This window comes from Stigmatopora nigra, unplaced genomic scaffold, assembly GCF_051989575.1.
Source record: "Stigmatopora nigra isolate UIUO_SnigA unplaced genomic scaffold, RoL_Snig_1.1 HiC_scaffold_25, whole genome shotgun sequence".
In the NCBI taxonomy this organism is placed as follows: domain Eukaryota; kingdom Metazoa; phylum Chordata; class Actinopteri; order Syngnathiformes; family Syngnathidae; genus Stigmatopora; species Stigmatopora nigra.
This window is the reverse complement of record NW_027551604.1, coordinates 1,029,812-1,052,244: the sequence shown is the minus strand read 5'-3', so window position 1 is coordinate 1,052,244 and position 22,433 is coordinate 1,029,812. Positions and strand designations below refer to the sequence as shown.

The following is a 22,433-nucleotide window of genomic DNA, read 5'->3' as shown; positions in this document are numbered from 1 at the left end:
ATAAAAAAGTGCCTCCGTTAAAAGTACATATGAAATATAGACAGAAAAAAAGGACTCAAGTATTAACATACTCATCACTCATCATTAAAGTCAAAAGTATAAAGTACAAAGTCAAGTATAAAGTACAAAGTCAAGTATAAAGTACAATGTCAAGTATAAAGTACAAAGTCAAGTATAAAGTACAATGTCAAGTATAAAGTACAAAGTAAAGTATAAAGTACAAAGTAAATAATATAGTACAAAGTAAAGTATAAAGTACAAATTAAATAATATAGTACAAAGTAAAGTATAAAGTACAAAGTAAAGTATACAGTACAAAGTAAAGTATACAGTACAAAGTAAAGTATACAGTACAATGTAAAGTATACAGTACAAATTGAAGTACAAAGTAAAAAGTATAAAGTACACAGTAAAGTATAAAGTCCAGTATAAAGTATAAAATACAAAGTAAAGTATAAAGTACAAAGTAAAGTATAAAGTTCAAAGTAAAGTATAAAGTACAAAGTAAAGTATAAAGTACAAAGTAAAGTATCAAGTACAAAGTAAAGTATAAAGTACAAAGTACAAAATAAAGTATAAAGTACAAAGTAAAATATAAAGTACAAAGTAAAATATAAAGTACAAAGTCAAGTATAAAGTACAAAACCCAAAAAAAAACAAATAGTGGACAGAGCCACTGCCAATGGCTTCTGAGTGACAGCGCCATCTTGGGAGAAAAAAAAAAACTAAAAAATATTATTTGGACAATGTTGGTGGGCCGGATTAAAAAGCCTAGCGGGCCATATGTGGCCCGCGGGTCGTAGTTTGCCCATGTCTGTTCTAGAACAACGTACCATGCATCTTTTCTTGATTTGCAATTGTTTTTTTTGACTGATATTTGACTCTTGTTTTTGTTTTGTTTTGATGACAGTACTGGCTACGGGGAGTGCCTCCTAGACGAGCCCGTTGGCAGAACATACGAGTTGCCCAGTCTACTGCCTGGTCAAATCTACAATGCCAACAGGCAATGTGAACTCATGTTTGGACCCGGTTCCCAAATTTGCCCTTACATGGTAAGTCAGTCAAGACTTGAAAGTACAAAATATAGTGCAAAATATGCTATAATGTCAAATATATTTGTAAAACCTATAAAATGTATTTTTCGGCTTTTAATGTTAATATAGTAATGCAATAATTACTCTCTCCATCCAAATTTTTTGACTATTTTTGACCCTTGTTTTACCCAGAAACAATGCAAGCGATTATGGTGCACCAGTGCCGAGGGGGACCACAAAGGGTGCCGGACTCAACACATGCCGTTGGCGGACGGGACTGAATGCGGACATGGAATGGTAAGCCTAAAAAAATATATATAAAAATGACTGATGTATATAGAAATGAATGATTTTAAATGAAGTAATGTGCAGTTCAAGGTAATCGGGAATTACAAATCATTGTGACTCTTTGCAACTGTTAAACTGAATTAGACAAGCGGCCATTTTGAATGCCTTTTAATTACAGTGGTACCTCGACATACGAGTGCCCCGTCATTTAAGCGATTTGAGATGTGAGTAAAATTTTGAACAAATATTTATCTTGAGTTTCGAGTAACATTTTGAGCAAACATCTTGAGATACGAGTAACATTTTGAGCAAATATCTTGAGATACAAGTAACATTTTGAGCAAATATTTATGATATGAGTACATTTTTTTAGCAATTTATCTTGAGTTTAAAGTATTTTTTTAGCAAATATTTATCTTGAGATGCGAGTAAAATTTTGAGCAAATATTTATCTTGAGTTACGAGTAAAATGTTGAGCAAATATTTATCTTGAGATACAAGTAAAATTTTGAGAAAATATTTATCTTGAGATACGAGTAAAATTTTGAGCAAATATTTACCTTGAGATACAAGTAAAATTTCGAGCAAATATTTACCTTGAGATACAAGTAAAATTTTGAGCAAATATTTATCTTAAGTTTCAAGTAAATTTTTGAGCAAAAATGTATCTTGAGATACGAGTAAAATTTTGAGCAAATATTTGCCTTGAGATACAAGTAAATTTTTGAGCAAAAATGTATCTTGAGATACGAGTAAAATTTCGAGCAAATATTTGCCTTGAGATACAAGTAAATTTTTGAGCAAAAATGTATCTTGAGATACAAGTAAAATTTCGAGCAAATATTTACCTTGAGATACAAGTAAAATTTTGAGCAAGCATTTATCTTGAGATATGAGTAAAATTTCGAGCAAATATTTACCTTGAGATACAAGTAAAATTTTGAGCAAATATTTATCTTGAGATCCAAGTAAAATTTCGAGCAAATATTTACCTTGAGATACAAGTAAAATTTTGAACAAATATTTATCTTAAGATATGAGACAAAATTAGAATTAAGTTAAGTGTCAGGTTCAATTTAACTTATCTTTGAGTGTGTCTGCATCATAAACCAAGTTCATTTAAATGTCTTTATGTTATGTTACGAGCGCGTTGCCATGCAAAAAAATGTCCTGAGGCACTCAGGTGACCACCTCTGTCTAGAAACATGAGTATTTCCCCCTCCATGTTGTTTCCAACCCCCATTAGCCTTCATGTTCTCCTCGCCCTGGGGTGCTATGCTAATTAGGACTGAGACGGCGGCGGGTCTGTTGCCGAGGTTACGTTGCAAAAAAAGGGGGAGGCGGCCAAGAGAGGGAGGAAAGGTCGCAGAAAATGAGAAAAAGATGGGGGCGCTAATCGAGGGAAAGGTGACGTTTGAAAGACGACGCCCAGCCAGGTTTTCACAGTCCAGCCACCTCGTGTTGAACTCGTGACCCCCAAAAGCTCCTAAAGCGGCGGTGGCGGATCGGGTCAGCGGCTGGGGTCGTAACGGAGCTCTCCGGCACCCCCCAGCTCGCAGAAATAGTTTTGTATTCAGGACATGCTTGAAAAACGGGGGTAGAAGTTCACTTTGGTTCTTGACCTTTTTGACCTGGCGGAATCTTTTTCTACACTTTTGGTGGTTAAACGTTGATAGGTAACATCTCAATCCAACTACAACAACTGCATTGGAGAAGGTGTACTTGACTTGAATCAAAAGTCCTTGACTGCACTCGGCTTGGATGGATGGATCATTAAACTTCAGGGAGAGGGTTTAAACATTGATTGGGTTCAAATCCTTGTGGTGTTTCCGAGCAATCTCCAGAAAGATATATCATGCCAATTTTATGCCATTTGAGTTTGATTGATTTAATCAGGGACGGCACATAGTAATGAATACTGTGACCGGACGATTGGTCGCCGGTCAAATGGTGACAGAGAGTTTACAGTTGAAAGCAGCTCTCAAAATTATATTCATGAGAGAAAGTTTCATATCTAAGAGAGAGAGTTTAATATATAAGTACTGTTTAATATCTAAGTACTGTTTAATATCTAAATACTGTTTAATATCTAAATAATGTTTAATATCCAAGTACTATTTAATATGTAAGTACTGTTTAATATATAAGTACTGTGTAGTATCTAAGTACTGTGTAGTATCTAAGTACTGTTTAGTATCTAAGTACTGTTTAGTATCTAGGTACTGTTTAATATGTAAGTACTGTTTAATATCTAAGTACTCTTTAATATCTAAGTACTCTTTAATATCTAAGTACTGTTTAATATCTAAATACTGTTTCATATCTAAATACTGTTTCATATCTAAATACTGTTTAATATCTAAGTACTGTTTAGTATCTAAGTACTGTTTAATATCTAAGTACTGTTTAATATCTAAGTACCGTTTCATATCTAAGTACCGTTTAATATCGAAGTACCGTTTAATATTGAAGTACCGTTTAATATCGAAGTACTGTTTAATATCGAAGTACTGTTTAATATCGAAGTACTGTTTAATATCTAAATACTGTTTAATATCTAAGTACTGTTTAATATCTAAGTACTGTTTAATATCTAAGTACTGTTTAATATCTAAATACTGTTTCATATCTAAATACTGTTTAATATCTAAGTACTGTTTAGTATCTAAGTACTGTTTAATATCTAAGTACCGTTTCATATCGAAGTACCGTTTCATATCGAAGTACCGTTTAATATCGAAGTACCGTTTAATATCGAAGTACCGTTTAATATCGAAGTACCGTTTAATATCGAAGTACCGTTTAATATCGAAGTACCGTTTAATATCGAAGTAGTGTTTAATATCTAAGTACTGTTTGATATATAAGTACTGTTTGATATCTTAGTACTGTTTAATATCTAAGTACTGTTTAATATCGAAGTACCGGCCAGATTTGGCCCCCGGGCCGCCACTTTGACACATACCCTATGTATAAATCGAAACCTGAATGGTTGTTCATCTTTTCATGCCGTGCGATTGGCTGTCCACCCATTTGGTGTCTCCCCCAAATCATAGCTAAAGTCAGCTACCTTAGTAAGGTCAAGCAGTTCAAACGATGAATGAATAGTCCTCACGTCAGGCAACAAAATACTCTTTCGGAAGATTAACTACGAACGTCATCGCCCAATTCCATGTCATCGTCCACACACGCCAAACGTGACAAAGTGTCCATCAAAACTGACCCAGCTTCCCTTGTCTCACTCTAATTGGCTCAAACAAAAACAAGGTTGTCATTTCACTAAAAAACAACGTTTGATTCCTAAACTAAAACGTTGGAAATGGTACGTCTTGACCTACAAAAGCCGCGTTTATTCACCAAAACGCCAACAATTCCCTCCGCCACCCACGGCGAGGCTACGTGTTGAGAAGCGGTGGCTTCAAAAGAACACCGGGGGCCTAGTGGACCCCCGGCTTTTGGCTCGACGAGCCGCTATTGAGCCTGTTTGCTGGCCCTTAAACTCCAAACACACTCTTACGTAAAGCGGGTCACCCACGGCACGTACACGGGAAATAAAACCACCGCCACCACGATAAGGTGACATCAAAAAAGACACGTGAGTCCGATCCGTTTGGGGGTGCCGGAGTAGAGAAGATAGAGGGTGGCGAGTAGGGGGGAGGGGACGGGGTTTTTGGGGGGTGCCGTGGTATTTATAGGCTACAAGTGATGGGATGCCCTCATTAATGCACAGCCCACTGAGCCAGATGACAGATACGCCGCCAAGGAGGTCATGTGACCACATTACTCACTCCAGCACCCTTTGGGGGGGGCTTGATGAGGGACTGGAAGAGTTTTGGGGGGGCTACAGAGTGCCCTATTTCAATGATAGGAACTAAATGGGAAGGTATTTGATGTAAAGAAGGTTTGTTTTAGAAATGTTATTGTTTTGGGAAGTATAGTTTGACTTTAAAAGTTAAAGTGGATAAAAATGTGTGGGTTTTTTGGGGGGGTTTTATCACTTTTAAATCACAATAAGTCTGGAAAAGTCATTGTTTAATTAATGTGAATGCAAAAAGTTTTATTTAAAGGGTTTGGGAGTCATATCTCTCAATACATAATTCCATATTTTATCCAAGAGGCATAGTGAGTATCCAACAAAAGAGCCACATGAGGTTCTCGAGCCAAATGTTCAATATTTTTATTATTTTTTTAATAATTGGAGTTAAAGAACTGGATTAAAAGCCCTGAATGTTCCGTTTTTTTATAGATCTAAAACAATGTTTATTTTAGCTTTTTTTAAATATTTTAAAATGTGCAAAATTATTTTTGAACTAAAAACACAGAAAAAATTGATTAAAAAATGACAATTATTGATTTAAAAGGGGGAAATCGGTAAATTTAATATACATTTATACTCTTCAGTTTCATTTGATCCTAAAATTGAAAGATTGACTTTCCCGGGCCACACAAAATCATCCAGCGGGCCAGATTTGGCCCCTGGGCCGCCACTTTGACACCTGTAATATACACTGTCAAAATTACGCAAAAATATCCAACGATCTTGACTGGATGGGCTTATGTTAAATAAATGCAATAATTTGCCATATATTTAAAGTAGTTTTGATCAATTTTTTTGTTTGAGAAAAGTTGGGTTTTTCCCCTAAAAACGCCAGCATTACTTGATAGCAAAATATCAAACTAGAGCACACAAAACACGACACACCTAGGACAAGAAAAAATCTGTTGAAAATTGTTGTAGTGAACAGAACCATCTTTTTTTTTTCTCCAAATGAAATCCAGGCCAGAAAGACAAGCGGAGTAATAATCCTCCTGGGCTTGGAGCCACCTTAAAAGTCCACACAAAGGCCCCCCAGCCAAAAGCATGAACCGTGTCCCCACATGGCCTTTGCCCTAAACCTCATGACTTCTACCAAATAAAAAATGAGAAACAGCAGAAAATCAATACACCATACTTATATCAACATCTGACAATTTGTCCCCTTATTGATATTTGCAATTCCCTTTTATTAAGCCATAAAAATGTTTACACATTTTCAGGAACAAATTAGAGAATTTACATATAAAGTACACCACTACTTACAAATGCCAATAGGTATAACATTTTCAGAAATGCTTTAGAGAATTTACATATAAAGTACACTACTTACAAATACATCTACTTATGAAATTTTCAAGTTACAAAAAAAGTTCAAGAACCAATACATTTTGTAAGTAGAGGTATGACTGTACTTAAAAAAAAAACATGAAAAAAATAGAGAAGTTATATATAAAGTACACCTCTACTTACAAATGCCTCCAGGTACGACATATTCAGGGACAAATTAGAGAATTTACACTTCTATTTACGAAATTTTCAAGTTACAAAAAAAGTTTTGGAACCAATTGTAAGTAGAGGCACAACTGTGCCTAAAAAAACAGGAACAAATTAGAGTATTGACATATAAAGTACACCTCTACTTACGAATTCCTCTAGGTACGAAATTTTCAGGAACGAATTTGAGAATTTACATATATAGTACACCTCTACTTATGAAAATTTCAGGAACAAATTAGAGAATATACATATAAAGTACACCTCTATTTACGACATTTTTTGAATGAATTAGAGAATTTACATATAAAATACACCTACTTACAAAATTTCCGAGTTCCGAAAAATCTTCTGGAACCAATTAATTACATACGAATCTAAAAAAAAATCCTGTGCAAAAGTTGTTAAACGGCATACACTAACATTAAAATGATGAAAAAAAACATAAAATAGTGGAAAAACGTGACACCTGTTAAAATAAAAAGTTTTGAGCCAATAAAACTGTCATTTTGGACAAGCACCTTTCACTATTGGGTGTTGAGGTCACAAATTGCGGATTATTGTCGTCGTTTGGGTCAAAATCAGATCTAAATCAGAGTATTAAATATACTCAATTTCACCACACGTGCCTTCCTAAAAAGTGTGGAGGCCCCCCCCCAAAGGCAATTCATTCATTGGCGGCTGCCCCCTCTCTGACAATAACGCCATCTTCACTTGACCTTTCCAAAATGTCATCTGTCTATTGTTCGCACACTTGATACGTTGTCATAATAAGCGAGATGTGAATTCTTGAATTGAGGCCAACGACATGAGGTCACGCTGACCTTTGGCGGCCCAATGATAATTAGTTCATCCAAGCCATGTGCACAAATTCCCCAAAATGAATAAAAGGGGGCGGGGACAAAACTCACACAGCTGCCATTCGAAGCCATGAAAATGTCATCCAATTGGATCGTAATAAAAAATAATTGAAATAAGTTCTTCAAAAGTTGTTAGATGGCATTGACACCACAGGTGTCAAAGTGACGGCCCGGGGGCCAAATCTGGTCCGCTTCATCATTTTGTGTGGGCCGGGAGAGTCAATCATGAGTGCTGACTTTCTGTTTTAGGATCAAATTCAAATTAAGAGTATAGATGTATATTACATTTCCTGATTTTCCCCCCTTTTAAACCAATCATTGTAATTTTTTAATCCATTTTTTCTGTTTTTTGTTGAAAAATCACTTTGTGAAATCTAAAAATATATTTAAAAAATGCTAAAATAAATATTGTTTTAGATATATAAAAAAACGGAATATTCAGGCTTTTAATACAGTTCTTTTAATCCATTTATATAAAAAAAATGTAAATTCCAGTATCAAGAAATATTCCAAACGTTACGATATTGACTCGGATTGTGAGGGTCGACTGGGATTATGGATTATTTGGTAAACCAAGCAATATTAACTTCAAAAAATATATATTTTTTATAGGTTTTGGATACTTAAAAAGAACTAATATTTATTTACCTGTTGAAAATCAATCTATGTCGCATACCATCCTTTTTCCACGAAGGAAGAGTCATGTGACAAATGTGTGCACGTGTTGGCTAGCCAACGTGTTTTCTTGTAAAAATTCCTAATTTGAAACATTCGCCCGGTAACAGCTGGACGAGGCTCGTCTTGCTAGCGCGACCTTCAAATGTCTCATCGCGGTTCCAAGTTTTGACAACCTTTCTAGGAAAAGCCCCGTCTTTAGCTCGAGCATATCCCCTACTGATGGCTAATTGGAATTGCGTGTGCCCCCACCTCCCCTGTGAGGAGCCACTCGGGGGTCTAATCCATCAAATGTAATATATGTACAGTACAGTTTTTAAGAGGAAAAATCGACTGGCTCTGTCAAACTAAAAACTAGGACAACTATGGTTAAATGTAAGCGTGCTGTCCATGTAGGAAAAGCATTACCAGCCAGGCAAATAGATTAGATGAAATTGGATTTGGATTTATTTGGTTTTGGTTATGGATTTGTTTTTGGTTTTGGATTTGGTTTTGAATTTGGATTTGGATTTAGATTTGGATTGGATACAGATTTGGATTGGATACAGATTTGGATTTAGATTTGGATTGGATTCAGATTTGGATTTACATTTAGATTTACATTTGGATTGGATTTATATTTTGGATTTGGATTTCGTTTGGATTGGATTTATATTTTGGATTTGGATTTGGTTTGGATTGGATTTATATTTTGGATTTGGATTGGAATTGGATTGAAGTGGATTTGGATTGGAATTGGATTGAAGTGGATTTGGATTGGATTTGGATTGGATTTGGACTGGATTGGATTTGGATTGGTTTGGATTGGATTTGGATTGGATTTGGATTGGATTTGGATTGGATTTGGATTGGATTTGGATTGGATTTGGATTGGATTTGGATTTGGATTTGGATTGGATTTCGATTTGGATTGGATTGGATTTGGATTGGATTTAGATTTGGATTGGATTTAGATTTAGATCATATTATTTAAGGTAGATCAGATTATATCATTTTATATTAGATTACATTTGAATTGGATTGGATTCAGTTATTTTAGTATTCTTAGTTTATCTTATCTGCATTCGGGAAATTCTTGGTTGCAGTTTCAACACAGACACAGAAGACATTGTAGATCTAGATAAAAAACTAGAGCAATTTGCAATACGAGCTCAGTCCGGTACACATTAAGTCACGGAATTACTATCCTGCCTAAAATATTTACAAAACCAGTTAACCATAGAAAGTTTCCACTTTTAAAAACCCCGACATTTTGCAACACTGTAACAAAAGACCGAGACAGTCCCAAAAAAACCAAAACCCTCGCTATCAAACTCTCAAGTCTCCTTTTAGCCAGCGCTGATAAGAGCTCTCCTTTGTATGGAACAGTAGCCTCGTCTCCAACAAAGTAACATACTATCAGCCAGTTTCTATTCACAAAAAGAATGTACAACAAAACTGCGTCTGTCCGCCATTCGGCAGCGCCTCGATAAGGAAACCCGAGAACTACAATAAAAAAAAAAAAAAAAACCCTCCAGATCAGTCGTTACTCCCTTTGGGATGGAAAAAATTCACCAGCCTGATTTTCATTTCCATTGGCCGGCCTCCCATCACATTGTAACACAATCAAATCTTGGCTCGACATTACAGTCGGAAATCAAAATACAACGCCGTTTAACCACTAGCGCAATCGCTAATCTCAACCGTAATTCTACAAAAGTCAAACACCTGCACGCAGAAACATTTTGGCCACTTATTTCTTGGCGTATTTGTGTGTTTTCCACACTAATGATGGCGTGTAAAGCACACAATGATGACACACAGGTGTGAATAGCCGCCGGCTGTAGACTAAACGGAGTGCAAACATTTCCGTAATCCGTTCCGCAACATCCCGGCTAATAGTTTTGTTGGACTGGTACTGGAACAGGAATGAAATACAGCAGGGGTGAAAATGGCTTTCACGGCATGGTAACGTAAACAGGTGTTAAATTACTTTGAGCTGCCATGACACATTCGAGCTCGTGTTTTCAGTGTTTTTTTAACAGCTGTATTGAAGAAGGAATATGTTAAAAAATGTGTTGTGATCCCAAATTTTGAGGAAATATAGCACCAAGTAGAGTAGACAAATTTGACTTTGCTATAGAGTTGTATTTCTCTATTTACAAAAAATGCATGGAATTTTCCCTGTAACTCAAATTACTCGTATGTTAAGGTATTAATGTACAGTGATCCCTCGAAATAATGTGGTTTACTTTTCACCGTTTTGCTACTATACAGATTCAAAATTATATGAAAGTGTTTAATATCTAAGTACTGTTTAACATTGAAGTACTGTTTAATATCTAAGTACTGTTTAACATTGAAGTACTGTTTAATATCTAAGTACTGTTTAATATTGAAGTACTGTAACATTGAAGTACTGTTTAATCTTAAAGTGCTGTTTAACATTGAAGTACTGTTTAACATTGAAGTACTGTTTAATATCAAAGTACTGTTTAATATCAAAGTACTGTTTAACATCTAAGTACTGTTTAACATCTAAGTACTGTTTAATATCAAAATACTGTTTAATATCTAAGTACTGTTTAAAATCTAAGTACTGTTTAATATCAAAGTACTGTTTAATATCAAAGTACTGTTTAATATCTAAGTACTGTTTAACATCGAAGTACTGTTTAATATCAAAGTATTGTTTAATATCTAAGTAAGTACTGTTGAAACCAGCTCTCAACATTATATTCATGAGAGAAATATCAACTGTTTTTAACAGTACTTAGATATTAAACAGTACTTGGATATCAAACAGTACTTAGATATTAATCAGTACTTAGATATTATTTGTTCTTTCTTTTTAATATATAATGCAGTATTTAATTGTAAAATAATTGTCTATATCTTCTTTCAGGATTGTAACCCACACAAAAAACATACTGTATACCATATAACCATTATTTCATGTCAGAGAATAGTTTAGCAAACCTAAACGTTTCTATCAAAAACCCTGGTTGACTTCCTCCATCTTTAAGTACATCTGGACAATATTGCCTTCATATGAAAGATTCCATCTCTGTATATTTTCATTGCGGTTTAAATGGCGTCCGATATTCAACTTTGAACAGCTGAAGGAACCGAAACTCCTCCCCCAAGAGTAAACAAGGAATTAGTTGTCTTTTCCAATGCGGCTAAATGTAAACACAGGATTTAGAAGTAAAAAAAATGGCTTCTCCCAGGTGTACGAATACTAAATCCGATGCTACCGACCCGTAACCGGATCCTTGTTTCCCCTTGTGTTCACTTACAGTACTGCAGACACGGCATGTGTATCAATAAGGAGCTCCACCTACAACCGGTTCACGGTGAATGGGGGGCCTGGGGGCCCTACAGCGCTTGTTCCAGGTCTTGTGGTGGGGGGACCCGGAGCGCCATCAGGGACTGCAATAAACCAGAGTAAGTACATGTTTATATTTGATCTGGATTAACAGAATTGGAATCAAAAGAGGACTTTTCTGATGTGTTTTTTGGGGGGTTTTAGGCCTAGAAATGGCGGTAAATTTTGTGTAGGACGACGGATGAAGTTCCGCTCCTGCAATACGGAACCTTGTCCACGAGGACGGAAAGATTTCCGGGAAGATCAGTGCTCTCATTTCGATGGGAAGCACTTCAACATTAATGGTCTACCTCCAACGGTTCGCTGGGTGCCGAAATATAGTGGGAGTAAGTGAACTTGTTTTTTGTTTTGGGGGGGTGGGGGGTTTGAGGTGAATCTGGATTTTGCTTGGCTGTAAAAAGGGGTCTCGGATGATTGGTCGCCGGTCTTTTGGTCGCCGGTCTTTTGGTGGTAGAGAGTTTACTGTTGAAAGCAGCTCTCAAAATTATATTCATGAGAGAGAGTTTAATATCTAACTACTGTTTAAGTACTGTGCAAGTTCTAAGTACTGTTTAATATCTAAGTACTGTTGAAAGCAGCTCTCAACATTATATTCGTGAGAGAGTTTAATATCTAAATATCTACTGTTTTCAACAGTACTTAGATAGTAAACAGTACTTCGATAGTAAACAGTACTTAAATATTAAATAGTACTTAGATGTTAAACAGTACTTAGATATTTAACAGTACTTAGATGTATTACACAGTACTTAGATGTATTAAACAGTACTTAGATTTTAAACAGTACTTAGATTTTAAACAGTACTTAGATTTTAAACAGTACTTAGATTTTAAACAGTACTTAGATATTAAACTCTCTTAGATATTAAACAGTACTTATATATTAAACAGTACTTAGATATTAAACTCTCTTAGATATTATACAGTACTTAGATGTATTACACAGTACTTAGATGTATTACACAGTACTTAGATGTATTAAACAGTACTTAGATTTTAAACAGTACTTATATATTAAACAGTACTTATATATTAAACAGTACTTACATTTTAAACAGTACTTATATATTTAACAGTACTTAAATTTTAAACAGTACTTAGATATTAAACTCTCTCATGAATATAATTTTGAGAGCTGATATAATATATAATATTTAGATTTTTTTTAAATAAATGGATTAAAAGAACTGAATTAAAAGCCCTGAATATTCATTTTTTTATAGATCTAAAATTTATTTTAGCTTTTTTAAAATATATTTTTTAGGTTTTACAAACTTATTTTTGAACTAAAAACAGAAAAAAAATGATTAAAAAATAACAATTGTTGGTTTAAAAGGGTGAAAATCAGGAAATGTAATATACATCTATACTCTTCACTTTAATTTGATCCTAAAACAGAAAGTCAACACTCATCTTTAACTTTCCCGGGCCACACAAAATGATGTGGCGAGCCAGATTTGGCCCCTGGGCCGCCACTTTGACACCCGTGGTCTACACAACTAAGTAAAACTAAGCCCCTAAACTGCCAAACCTCACTTTCTAGATTAAAAAGCCTCAGTTAAACTGTAAATTCCCCATAGACAAAGTCAAAACTAGAACTACACTTGCCCTAAACTACTTGACTCTTGTTGGTCGAAGTTTTTTAGATAACCTCCATTTTTTTTCTGCAGTCCAATTAAACGACCGCTGCAAACTTTTCTGCCGAGTGGCCGGTACAACGGCGTATTACCAGCTGAAGGACCGCGTCATCGACGGCACGCCGTGTGGCCCGGACACCTACGACATCTGCGTTCAAGGCCTCTGCAGGGTTCGTGGTTTTCTTAGCTCCGCCTCCTCACAATTTAGCGCCATGACGTCATTTTAACGCCACCTGTACAAACGCTTGATTTCCAGCAAGCGGGTTGCGATCACGTCTTGAATTCCAAGGCCAGAAACGACAAGTGTGGCGTTTGCGGGGGTGATAACTCGTCTTGCAAAACCCAGGCGGGAACGTTCAACGACGCCCAATACGGTGAGTCCCGTCCTTGGCGTCCAATCGTTAAAATAAACGTTTTTTTTAACTTGGTATCGGCAGAACTTTGAAAGGAAGTATTATGTTTCAAAAGAGTTGAGATTCTTTTGGCAGACGTTCATTCCACGGACAGTTGCGTTTCCTTACATAAACATACGTTGACGCTTGGTTGACAAGCTATACAGCAGCTGGATTGGTGTATGCCTTCTGGCTGTTGTCCGATTTATGTCAAAAAATATTCTTTTTGCTGCTGGGAATTACACAAAAACGCCTGAAATGGGACAATACTGTTAAATATGTAAATGCCATCTAAGTTTACAAAATCTTCCATCATATAGCTCCTCCCCCACTGCAAGATTTTGCACCAAAAAACTTCCAACATATCAACAATGGCTGGCTCTAGAGGTGACTGTGTAGTTCCCTTTAAAAAATCCTAAATTAGCCAAAGCACCTTTAAACAAAACTGTTAAATATGCAAAGGCCACTTTAGTTTACAAAATATTCCGTCACAAAGTACCTTCTCCACTACAAGATTTTGTACCAAAAAATTCCAAGACATCAACAAGGGCTGGCTCTAGAGATGACTGTGTAGTTCCCTTAAAAATAATGCCTAATTAGCCTAAAGCACATTTTAACAGTAATGTTAAATATGCAAATGCAACCTTAGTCTACAAAATTTTCCAACAAAGAGCTCCCCCTCATTCACTACACGATTTTGCACCAAAAAAATCCAAATATCAACAATGGCTGGCTCTAGAGGTGACTGTGTAGTTCCCTTTAAAAATGCTAAATTAGCCAAAGCACCTTTAAGCAATACTGTTAAATATGCAAATGATACCTAAGTCTACAAAATCTTCAGTACCAAAGCTTAGTACCAAAAAAATCCAACAAATCAACAATGGCTGGTTCTAGAGGTGACTGTGTAGTCAAAAAACTACTTTTTACTTCAAAAAAATTCTTAATTAGCCAAAGCACCTTTTGCCGATTAAGGTCAACCTATTTTTAAAATGATTTTTTCCCGCTTGCGAATTTCAGCATGGATTTTCACATTTTTATGACCTTTAAAAAATGCTATATATATATATATATATATATATATATATATATATATATATATATATATATATATATATATATATATATATATATATATATATATATATTAAAATTTTTACTTCAGTGTTGGGTTCTAGTAACAAGCGGAGGACAGGGGCGTGGCTTCTGCTTGTGAGTTTAAACGTGAATTTCCACATTTTTATGAACTTAGAAAAATAAATTTAATTAACAAAAACATTTTTCCTCCAGAAAAACAACAACAAAAAATAGTCCAAGCCGCAATAGTTGAAGCTGTGATATTCGAGGGATTACTGTAGTTCATCACTATGTACTTTCCTTTTTATTAAATACACAAAATACTGCATGACTTACCAAAAACTCTGTGTTCACCCAAATTTTGCGGGGTTCAGACAGTTTTTCATACCACCGTTAAAAGACAAAATACACGTTGATGACAAAAACCTTCTCGGCGGAAATAATTACAATCTGATGTTAGGTCTGTTGTTGTTTAAAATGGTTCCGATTGTTCACAATGAATAGTCCAACCTTTGCCAAATTTGGGAACCGATCTTTTTGTAAAACTGCCAAAAGTTCAGATCACTATTTTTTAAACAAACCAGTGGTGATACGACGACATTTCATCCAGAGCCAAATTTTGATTGCATTTAATCTGGCCATCATTAAAATCATCAGCTCGAGTGTTTATTTTTCTTTTGCTGTTGTTTGGTTTCTGTGGTTTTGCACCATTTTATGTGCTCTTATTATGGACGCTATTGGATTTGTTGTTTTTGTATATGTGGCCTTTTGATTGGCTGTTGAGCCTTCCAAGAGTCTGTCACTCAAATTCAACTGCGTTTATCTAACAACGGACGTGGGCAAAGTACGGCCCGCGGGCCACATATGGTCCGTTAGGCGTTTTAATCTGGCCCGCCGACGTTGTCCAAATAATGTTTGATATTTTTCCCCAAGATGGCGCCGTCAGCGGAAGCCAGTGTCAGTAGCTGTGTCCACTCTTATTTGTTTTTGGTGTTTTACAGCCCTTATATCTTTTTTTAATGACATTTTAATATTTATAAAGACATCCATTTTTACTTGAATTTGTACTTTATACTTTTGACTTTAATGATGAGTGATGAGTATGTTAATACTTTAGTACTTTTTACTTTATACTTTTTACTTGACTTTGTACTTTATACTTTTTACTTGACTTTGTACTTTATACTTTTTACTTGACTTTGTACTTTATACTTTTTATTTGACTTTGTACTTTATACTTTATACTTTTTGACTTGACTTTGTACTTTATACTTTTTACTTGACTTTGTACTTTATACTTTTTATTTGACGTTGTACCTTATACTTTATACTTTTTTACTTGACTTTGTACTTTATACTTTTTATTTGACTTTGTACTTTATACTTTTTTACTTGACTTTGTACTTTATACTTCTTACTTGACTTTGTACTTTATACTTTATACTTTTTACTTGACTTTGTACTTTAGACCTTATACTTTTGACTTGACTCTGTACTTTATACTTTATACTTTTTTCTTTACTTTGTACTTTACTTTGTACTTTATACTTTACTTTGTACTTTATACTTTACTTTGTACTTTATACTTTTGACTTTAATGATGATTTATGAGTATGTTAATACTTTAGTCCTATTTTTCTGTTTCATATGTACTGTTAACGGATGCACTTTTTTATTTGTATCATATCTTGTGCTCACCCGGCCCATCTGTCCATTTTTTAAACTCAATATGGCTCCTAGGCCCCAAATAGTTTCCAACAACTCACCTCTGATTGGCCCATTAAAAACAAACACTATTAAAAACAGGCACCCCCTGTGACCCTAATGAGTATAAAGTGGTTCAGAAAATAAACATACACCAAAAATTTGAATTGAATTGAAAGCTTTTACTGTATTATGATAAGATTCAGAAAATTGAAATGCTAACGCTATTATAGCATACCATTACATTTTTTAAAGTATTTTCAAGCTTGAAGTGACTTTTAAATCACCCAATAAATAGTACATGATATATTTATTATTCTTTCTGTCATAACTACATGTTCAACTTGTTGTTTTACGGTGGAACAAGCGGCTTTGGTGTGGTAATTACAGGCCAAAGGTAAAAAAAATGGGGAATAATGACCTGTCATTTCAACACGGTGCCTCTGGGACGTCGCCAAGTCTTTTTTTGCAGGTTATTTGAGACCCTGCGTTTTTTTGGGGGGGGGAGTATTTTTTCAACTGCTCGATTCCCCAGGGGTTGAAAGCGGACATCCCTTTTGGAACATGGTGAAACTATTAAAAAAAAATCTGATTCCTTGTCTGTTTTTCTTCTTCAGGGTACAACACTGTGGTCCGAATCCCAGCCGGAGCCACTAACATTGATATTAAGCAGGTCAGCTACTCCGGAAAACCAGAAGATGACAACTACCTCGGTGAGTCGGAAGTATTGATCTGAAATCATACATGTTTTTTTGGAACGATTTACAATGTTTTTGTTGGGAGAGGTGGTTTGAAAAAATTAGAAAATTTAGAAAAATGAAACAGTTCTGGGGGTCGTATAAATCTTATGTTATGATGAAGTCTAGCAGGGAAGAAAATTGAAAGAAATCTGCAAAAAACAAAATTATATCCGAAATCAAAGATGTTTTTCTGGAACGTTTGACTATGTTTTTGTGGGAGAGGTGGTTTGAAAAAATTAGAAAATTTAGAAAAATAAAAAAGTTCTGGGGGTCGTATAAATCTTATGTTATGATGAAGTTCAGCAGGAAAGAAAATTGAAAGAAATCTGCAAAAAACAAAATTAGATCCGAAATCAAAGATGTTTTTTTGGAACGTTTGACAAGGTTTTTGTTGGAGAGGTGGTTTGAAAAAATTAGAAAATTTAGAAAAATGAAACAATTCTGCAAGTCACATAAATCTTCTGTTTTGAGGAAGTTCAACAGGGAAGAAAATTGAAAGAAATCTGCAAAAAAGAAATTATATAAGAAATTATACTTGACTGACTTTGTACTTTATACTTTACACTTGATTTTGTACTTTGCTTTTTTCACTTGACTTTGTACTTTATACTTTTCACTTGACTTTGTAGTTTATACTTTTGACTTGACTTTGTACTTTATACTTTACTTTCTACTATTTACTTTACTTTCTTCATTTTACTTTACTTTCTACTTTTTACTTTACTTTCTACTTTTTACTTTACTTTCTACTTTTTACTTTACTCTATACTTTTTACTTTACTTTTTACTTTATACATTTTACTTGATTTGTTACTTTACTTTATACGTTTTTACTTTATACTTTTTACTTTATACTTTTTACTTTATACTTTTTACTTTATACTTTTTACTTTATACTTTATACTTTTTACTTTATACTCTTTACTTTATACTCTTTACTTTATACTTTTTACTTTATACTTTTTACTTTATACTTTTTACTTTATACTTTTTACTTTATACTTTTTACTTTTTACTTTATACTTTTTACTTAATACTTTTTACTTTATACTTTTTACTTTATTCTTTTTACTTTATACTTTATACTTTTTACTTTATACTATTTACTTTCTACTTTCTACTTTCTACTTTTTACTTTACTTTCTACTTTATACTTTACTTTCTACTTTACTTTCTACTTTTTCCTTTACTTTGTACTTTTTCATTTACTTTCTACTTTTTCCTTTACTTTGTACTTTATACTTTAATACTTGAGTCCTTTCTTTCTGTTTACGTTTCATATGTACTGTCAACGGATGCACTTTTTTATATGTATCCTATCTTCTGTTCTGACCCCGCCCATCTGTCACATTTTTAAAGTCAATGTGGCCCCCGGGCCCAAAAGTTTGCCCACCCCTAGCCTATATACCCGTCAGTTAGTTAGGTCAATGCCATTACCCTCTGCCGACGCCCTTTTGCGGTGACCCCGGTCAAGGTAAGAGAGTTCGCCACAAGGGAAAGTAAATGGAGTGTCAGCCGCTCTCAAGAAAGATAAATGAGGCGGCGTTAGGTGTTAACGAGACGCATATGAGTGAAAGCCGATAGCTCGCCAAGGAGGCGGGGCACAAAATGAAGACGTTTTAGTTCAAGCCAGGTTCAGGACTTTCTACACTCACGCTGTAGGGAAACACATGTGGCTGATAAAATGAAGTAAAAACTTACATGTGGCGGCTTTTTGCGAAACAGTGTCACGTTAGGCCTGCCAGCTGATCCAATAGGCACAAAATGGCTGCATTTACACTGTTGTTCTAAGTGGATAATTTCAATTTACTGTATTGGGCCGAATATAAGACGACCTACTTTTTGCAAGACTCGAGTTTGAAACATTTTTAAAAATTTTTTGAACAAATATGAAAGATGGCTGCATTTACACCGTTGTTCTTTAGTGGACAATTTAAATTTACCGTATTGGCCCGAATATAAGACAATCTCCCCTTATAAAACGACCCCCTTTCTTCAAGTTTCAAGATTTTTTTGAACACCAAATATGGGTAAAAATGTCTAGAGTAGTGGTTCTTAAGCTTTTTGGAGCTCCATTTCAATGCAAAAAACACCATTACGGTAATTCAGATACTTTTTAATGACTTAAGCCAGTAATGGAAGTATGTTGGGTTTGTTTGGAGTATTTTACTGTAATTTACTGTAGTGTATTTTATCAGCATTCCATTTTTTACAGTGTTTTACAGCAAAATTTTGGATACTAAACACATTGAAGCCCGCCTACTAAGCATCCTAATTGTTACTTTTTTTTCTGGAAAAATATATAAAGTTATTTAATAGAGGTCCTAATCAACTAGGCTAATGAAAAAAAACAAAAAAAACATTGCCAATATGGTTCAATTTTGATTTGATTTAACTTCTTAATGCTCTAATTTGCCAATCATGAAAACCATGTTTCTTAAATTAGATTGTATTATGTCATACAGTAAATATATGTATTATGTTTTATGTTCCACACATTATAAACATACCATAACTTGAATTTTCAATTCTGAGATATGACAAAACTGCTACTTTTCCATTAAAAAAATATGTAAGCGGCTCGGACTAATTTAAAAAAAATGGAAGAAAATGAGTCTATGTGCTTTGTTATAACAATGATTTGAGTTCCAAGTTTGCTCACGTAACAAATGAAGCCCATAAGTCAAGGTACCGCCGTCTGTCTACTTGTTTGCTCATGTTTTACTCAGTTGTGGCGCGTCTTTTAAAACCCGTAATCATCTGCGGGCTAAAGATAACTAGCTCGAGGCTCCGCTAACGTGCAAACTTGAACATAAACAAAGTGGCTAACTTTTGTCACGCAGACGCGGGTCATTAGCCACGTGCTAGCATAGCGAGACACTGTTTACATGCTACGTTTTCTTACTTCATGGTCATTGTTTTTGTCAATTTGAGGTTGTCTTTCACCGCTTAGCGTCCTCACGTGTCGCCATTTTGGTTTTTAAGAACAATAAGTACAACGTTCCTCTGGTTGAAGTGCTTAAAAACAATGTTGTGGTGTTTTCTTTCAGCGTTATCTGACAGCAAGTCCAATTTTCTACTCAATGGGAACTTTGTGGTGGCCGTTTTTAAAAGGGAAATCACCTTTAAGGGAACGGTCATCGAGTATAGTGGTTCCAATACCAAAGTGGAGAGGATCAACTGTACTGATCGGATTGAAGAGGAGCTGGTATTACAGGTACAAAGAAACATTTACAGAGTTTATCGCTAGTTTTTTGGTATGTGTGTCAAAGTGGCGGCCCGGGGGCCAAATTTGGCCCGCCACATCATTTTGTATGGTCCGGGAAAGTCAATGATGAGTGCCGACTTTCTGTTTTAGGATCAAATTCAAATGAAGAGTATAGATGGATATTAAATTTCCTGATTTTCCCCCTTTTAAATCAATTATTGTCATTTTTTAATCAATGTTTCTGTTTTTTGGTGAAAAATCATTTTGTAAAATCTAAAAATATATTTAAAAAAGCTCAAATAAACATTGTTTTAGATTTATAAAAAAACTGAATATTCAGGGCTTTTTTTCCAGTTCTTATAATCCATTAATTAAAAAAAATCTAAATATGATGTATATTAAATTTCCTGATTTTTCCCCTTTTAAATCAATCATTGTCATTTTCTACTAAAGTTTTTTCTGTGTTTTTGGTTAAAAATCAATTTTGTAAAATGTAAAAATATATTTAAAAAAGATAAAATAAACATTGTTTTAGATCTATAAAAAAAATTAATATTCAGGGCTTTTAATTCAGTTTTTTTTAACCCATTTATTGAAAAAATATATATAAATATTATATCTAAAATGGTCCACGTGAAATCGACTTGACGTTAAAGCGGCCCACGAACACCCTTGGATTAGAACTTTATTTCATCCCGTATTGGGGACATTTCTTGGTTCCAGTTGCAAGACAGACATAGGACACACAAGACATTGTAGACCTAGTTAAACAAACTGGAGCCAGACATAGTTGTTCATTAATATTGGCTTTCCCTTTATATTAAATAATCAAACTCAACATTTTAGTCCAAAAAGCCCCTCTATCTTTTTTTAAATGCCATTTTAATATTTCTTAATACATTCCTTTACTTACTTTACTTTGTACTTTATACTTTTTACTTTAAAGAGTGATGAGTATGTTAATACTTTCGTCCTTTTTTACTCTTGATGTTTCATATGTACTGTTAACGGATGCACTTTTTTATATGTATCCTATCTTGTGCTGACCCCGCCCATCTGTCACATTTTAAAGTCAATGTAGCCCCTCCCCCGGGCCCAAAAATCTGCCCACCCTTGACGTATACTATCTTATAGCTAAAAGCTAACTTCCAAGCAGCTATTTATTATTTAATCTAACATCCACATCAGACTAAACCGTCCTACTTTTCAACAACAATGAGAACGGCTATTTATCAACCTTTTTGTAACAGATATCTGTTTTAAAGGTGACATTTCCATGCAGACAAAATACGTTCTTTTTTGTTGACCTTGACGTTTCCCTGTCATTTTTTTTGCAGGTTTTGTGTGTGGGAAACCTTTACAACCCGGATGTCCGCTATTCCTTCAACGTACCCATCGAAAAGCACCGGGAACAGTTTGTCTGGGATGCCTCGGGTCATTGGCTGGAATGCGACCGCATTTGTCAGGGTAACACTTCAACTTATGCTACACAACACGCTACACTAATGAAAAGCATCTTGGCTCAGTGTTTTTGTGTCTTTTTTTGCGAGCAGGCCAACGGCGGCGAAAAGCGGCGTGTGTGCGTAAAAGTGATGGCCTGGAGGTTTCGGACCAGAGATGTGAGCAACTACCTCGACCCGTTGCTGTCGCTGAATCATGCAACAACGATTGTGAAGTCAGGTTAGAGCAGGGGTGGGAAAACTTTTGGGCGCGGGTCACTACAAGATAGGAGGATACATATAAAAAAGTGCATCCGTTAACAGTACATATGAAACATAAACAGAAAAAAAAGATGAAAGTAATAACATACCACTCATCATTTAAGTCAAAAGTTTAAAGTACAAATTTAAAGTAAAAAGTATGAAGTACTAAGTAAAGTATAAAGTACAAAGTAAAGTATAAAGTACAAAGTAAAGTACAAAGTACAAAGTAAAGTACAAACTAAAGTACAAACTAAAGTACAAAGTAAAGTACAAAGTAAAGTACAAAGTAAAGTACAAAGTAAAGTACAAAGTAAAGTACAAAGTAAAGTACCAGGTAAAATCAAAAGTATAAAGTGCAAAGTATAGTATGAAGTACAAAGTAAAGGATAAAGTACAAATTAAAGGATAAAGTACAAAGTAAAGTGTGAAGTACAAAGTCA

The 22,433-nt window shown here is 34.7% G+C and overlaps 1 protein-coding gene across 1 annotated transcript in view; it reads left to right on the top strand.

Moving 5' to 3' along the window:
- Positions 1–22,433, top strand: part of LOC144191989 (A disintegrin and metalloproteinase with thrombospondin motifs 20) — a 91,753-nt gene that overhangs the window by 27,492 nt on the left and 41,828 nt on the right. The window contains exons 10-19 of the mRNA XM_077710961.1: positions 911–1,052; positions 1,227–1,331; positions 11,449–11,594; positions 11,680–11,861; positions 13,206–13,342; positions 13,429–13,546; positions 16,960–17,055; positions 20,133–20,299; positions 21,628–21,757; positions 21,844–21,970. Of these exons, the coding sequence (XP_077567087.1) occupies positions 911–1,052; positions 1,227–1,331; positions 11,449–11,594; positions 11,680–11,861; positions 13,206–13,342; positions 13,429–13,546; positions 16,960–17,055; positions 20,133–20,299; positions 21,628–21,757; positions 21,844–21,970 (1,350 nt within the window). The remainder of the gene's footprint in view (positions 1–910; positions 1,053–1,226; positions 1,332–11,448; positions 11,595–11,679; positions 11,862–13,205; positions 13,343–13,428; positions 13,547–16,959; positions 17,056–20,132; positions 20,300–21,627; positions 21,758–21,843; positions 21,971–22,433) is intronic.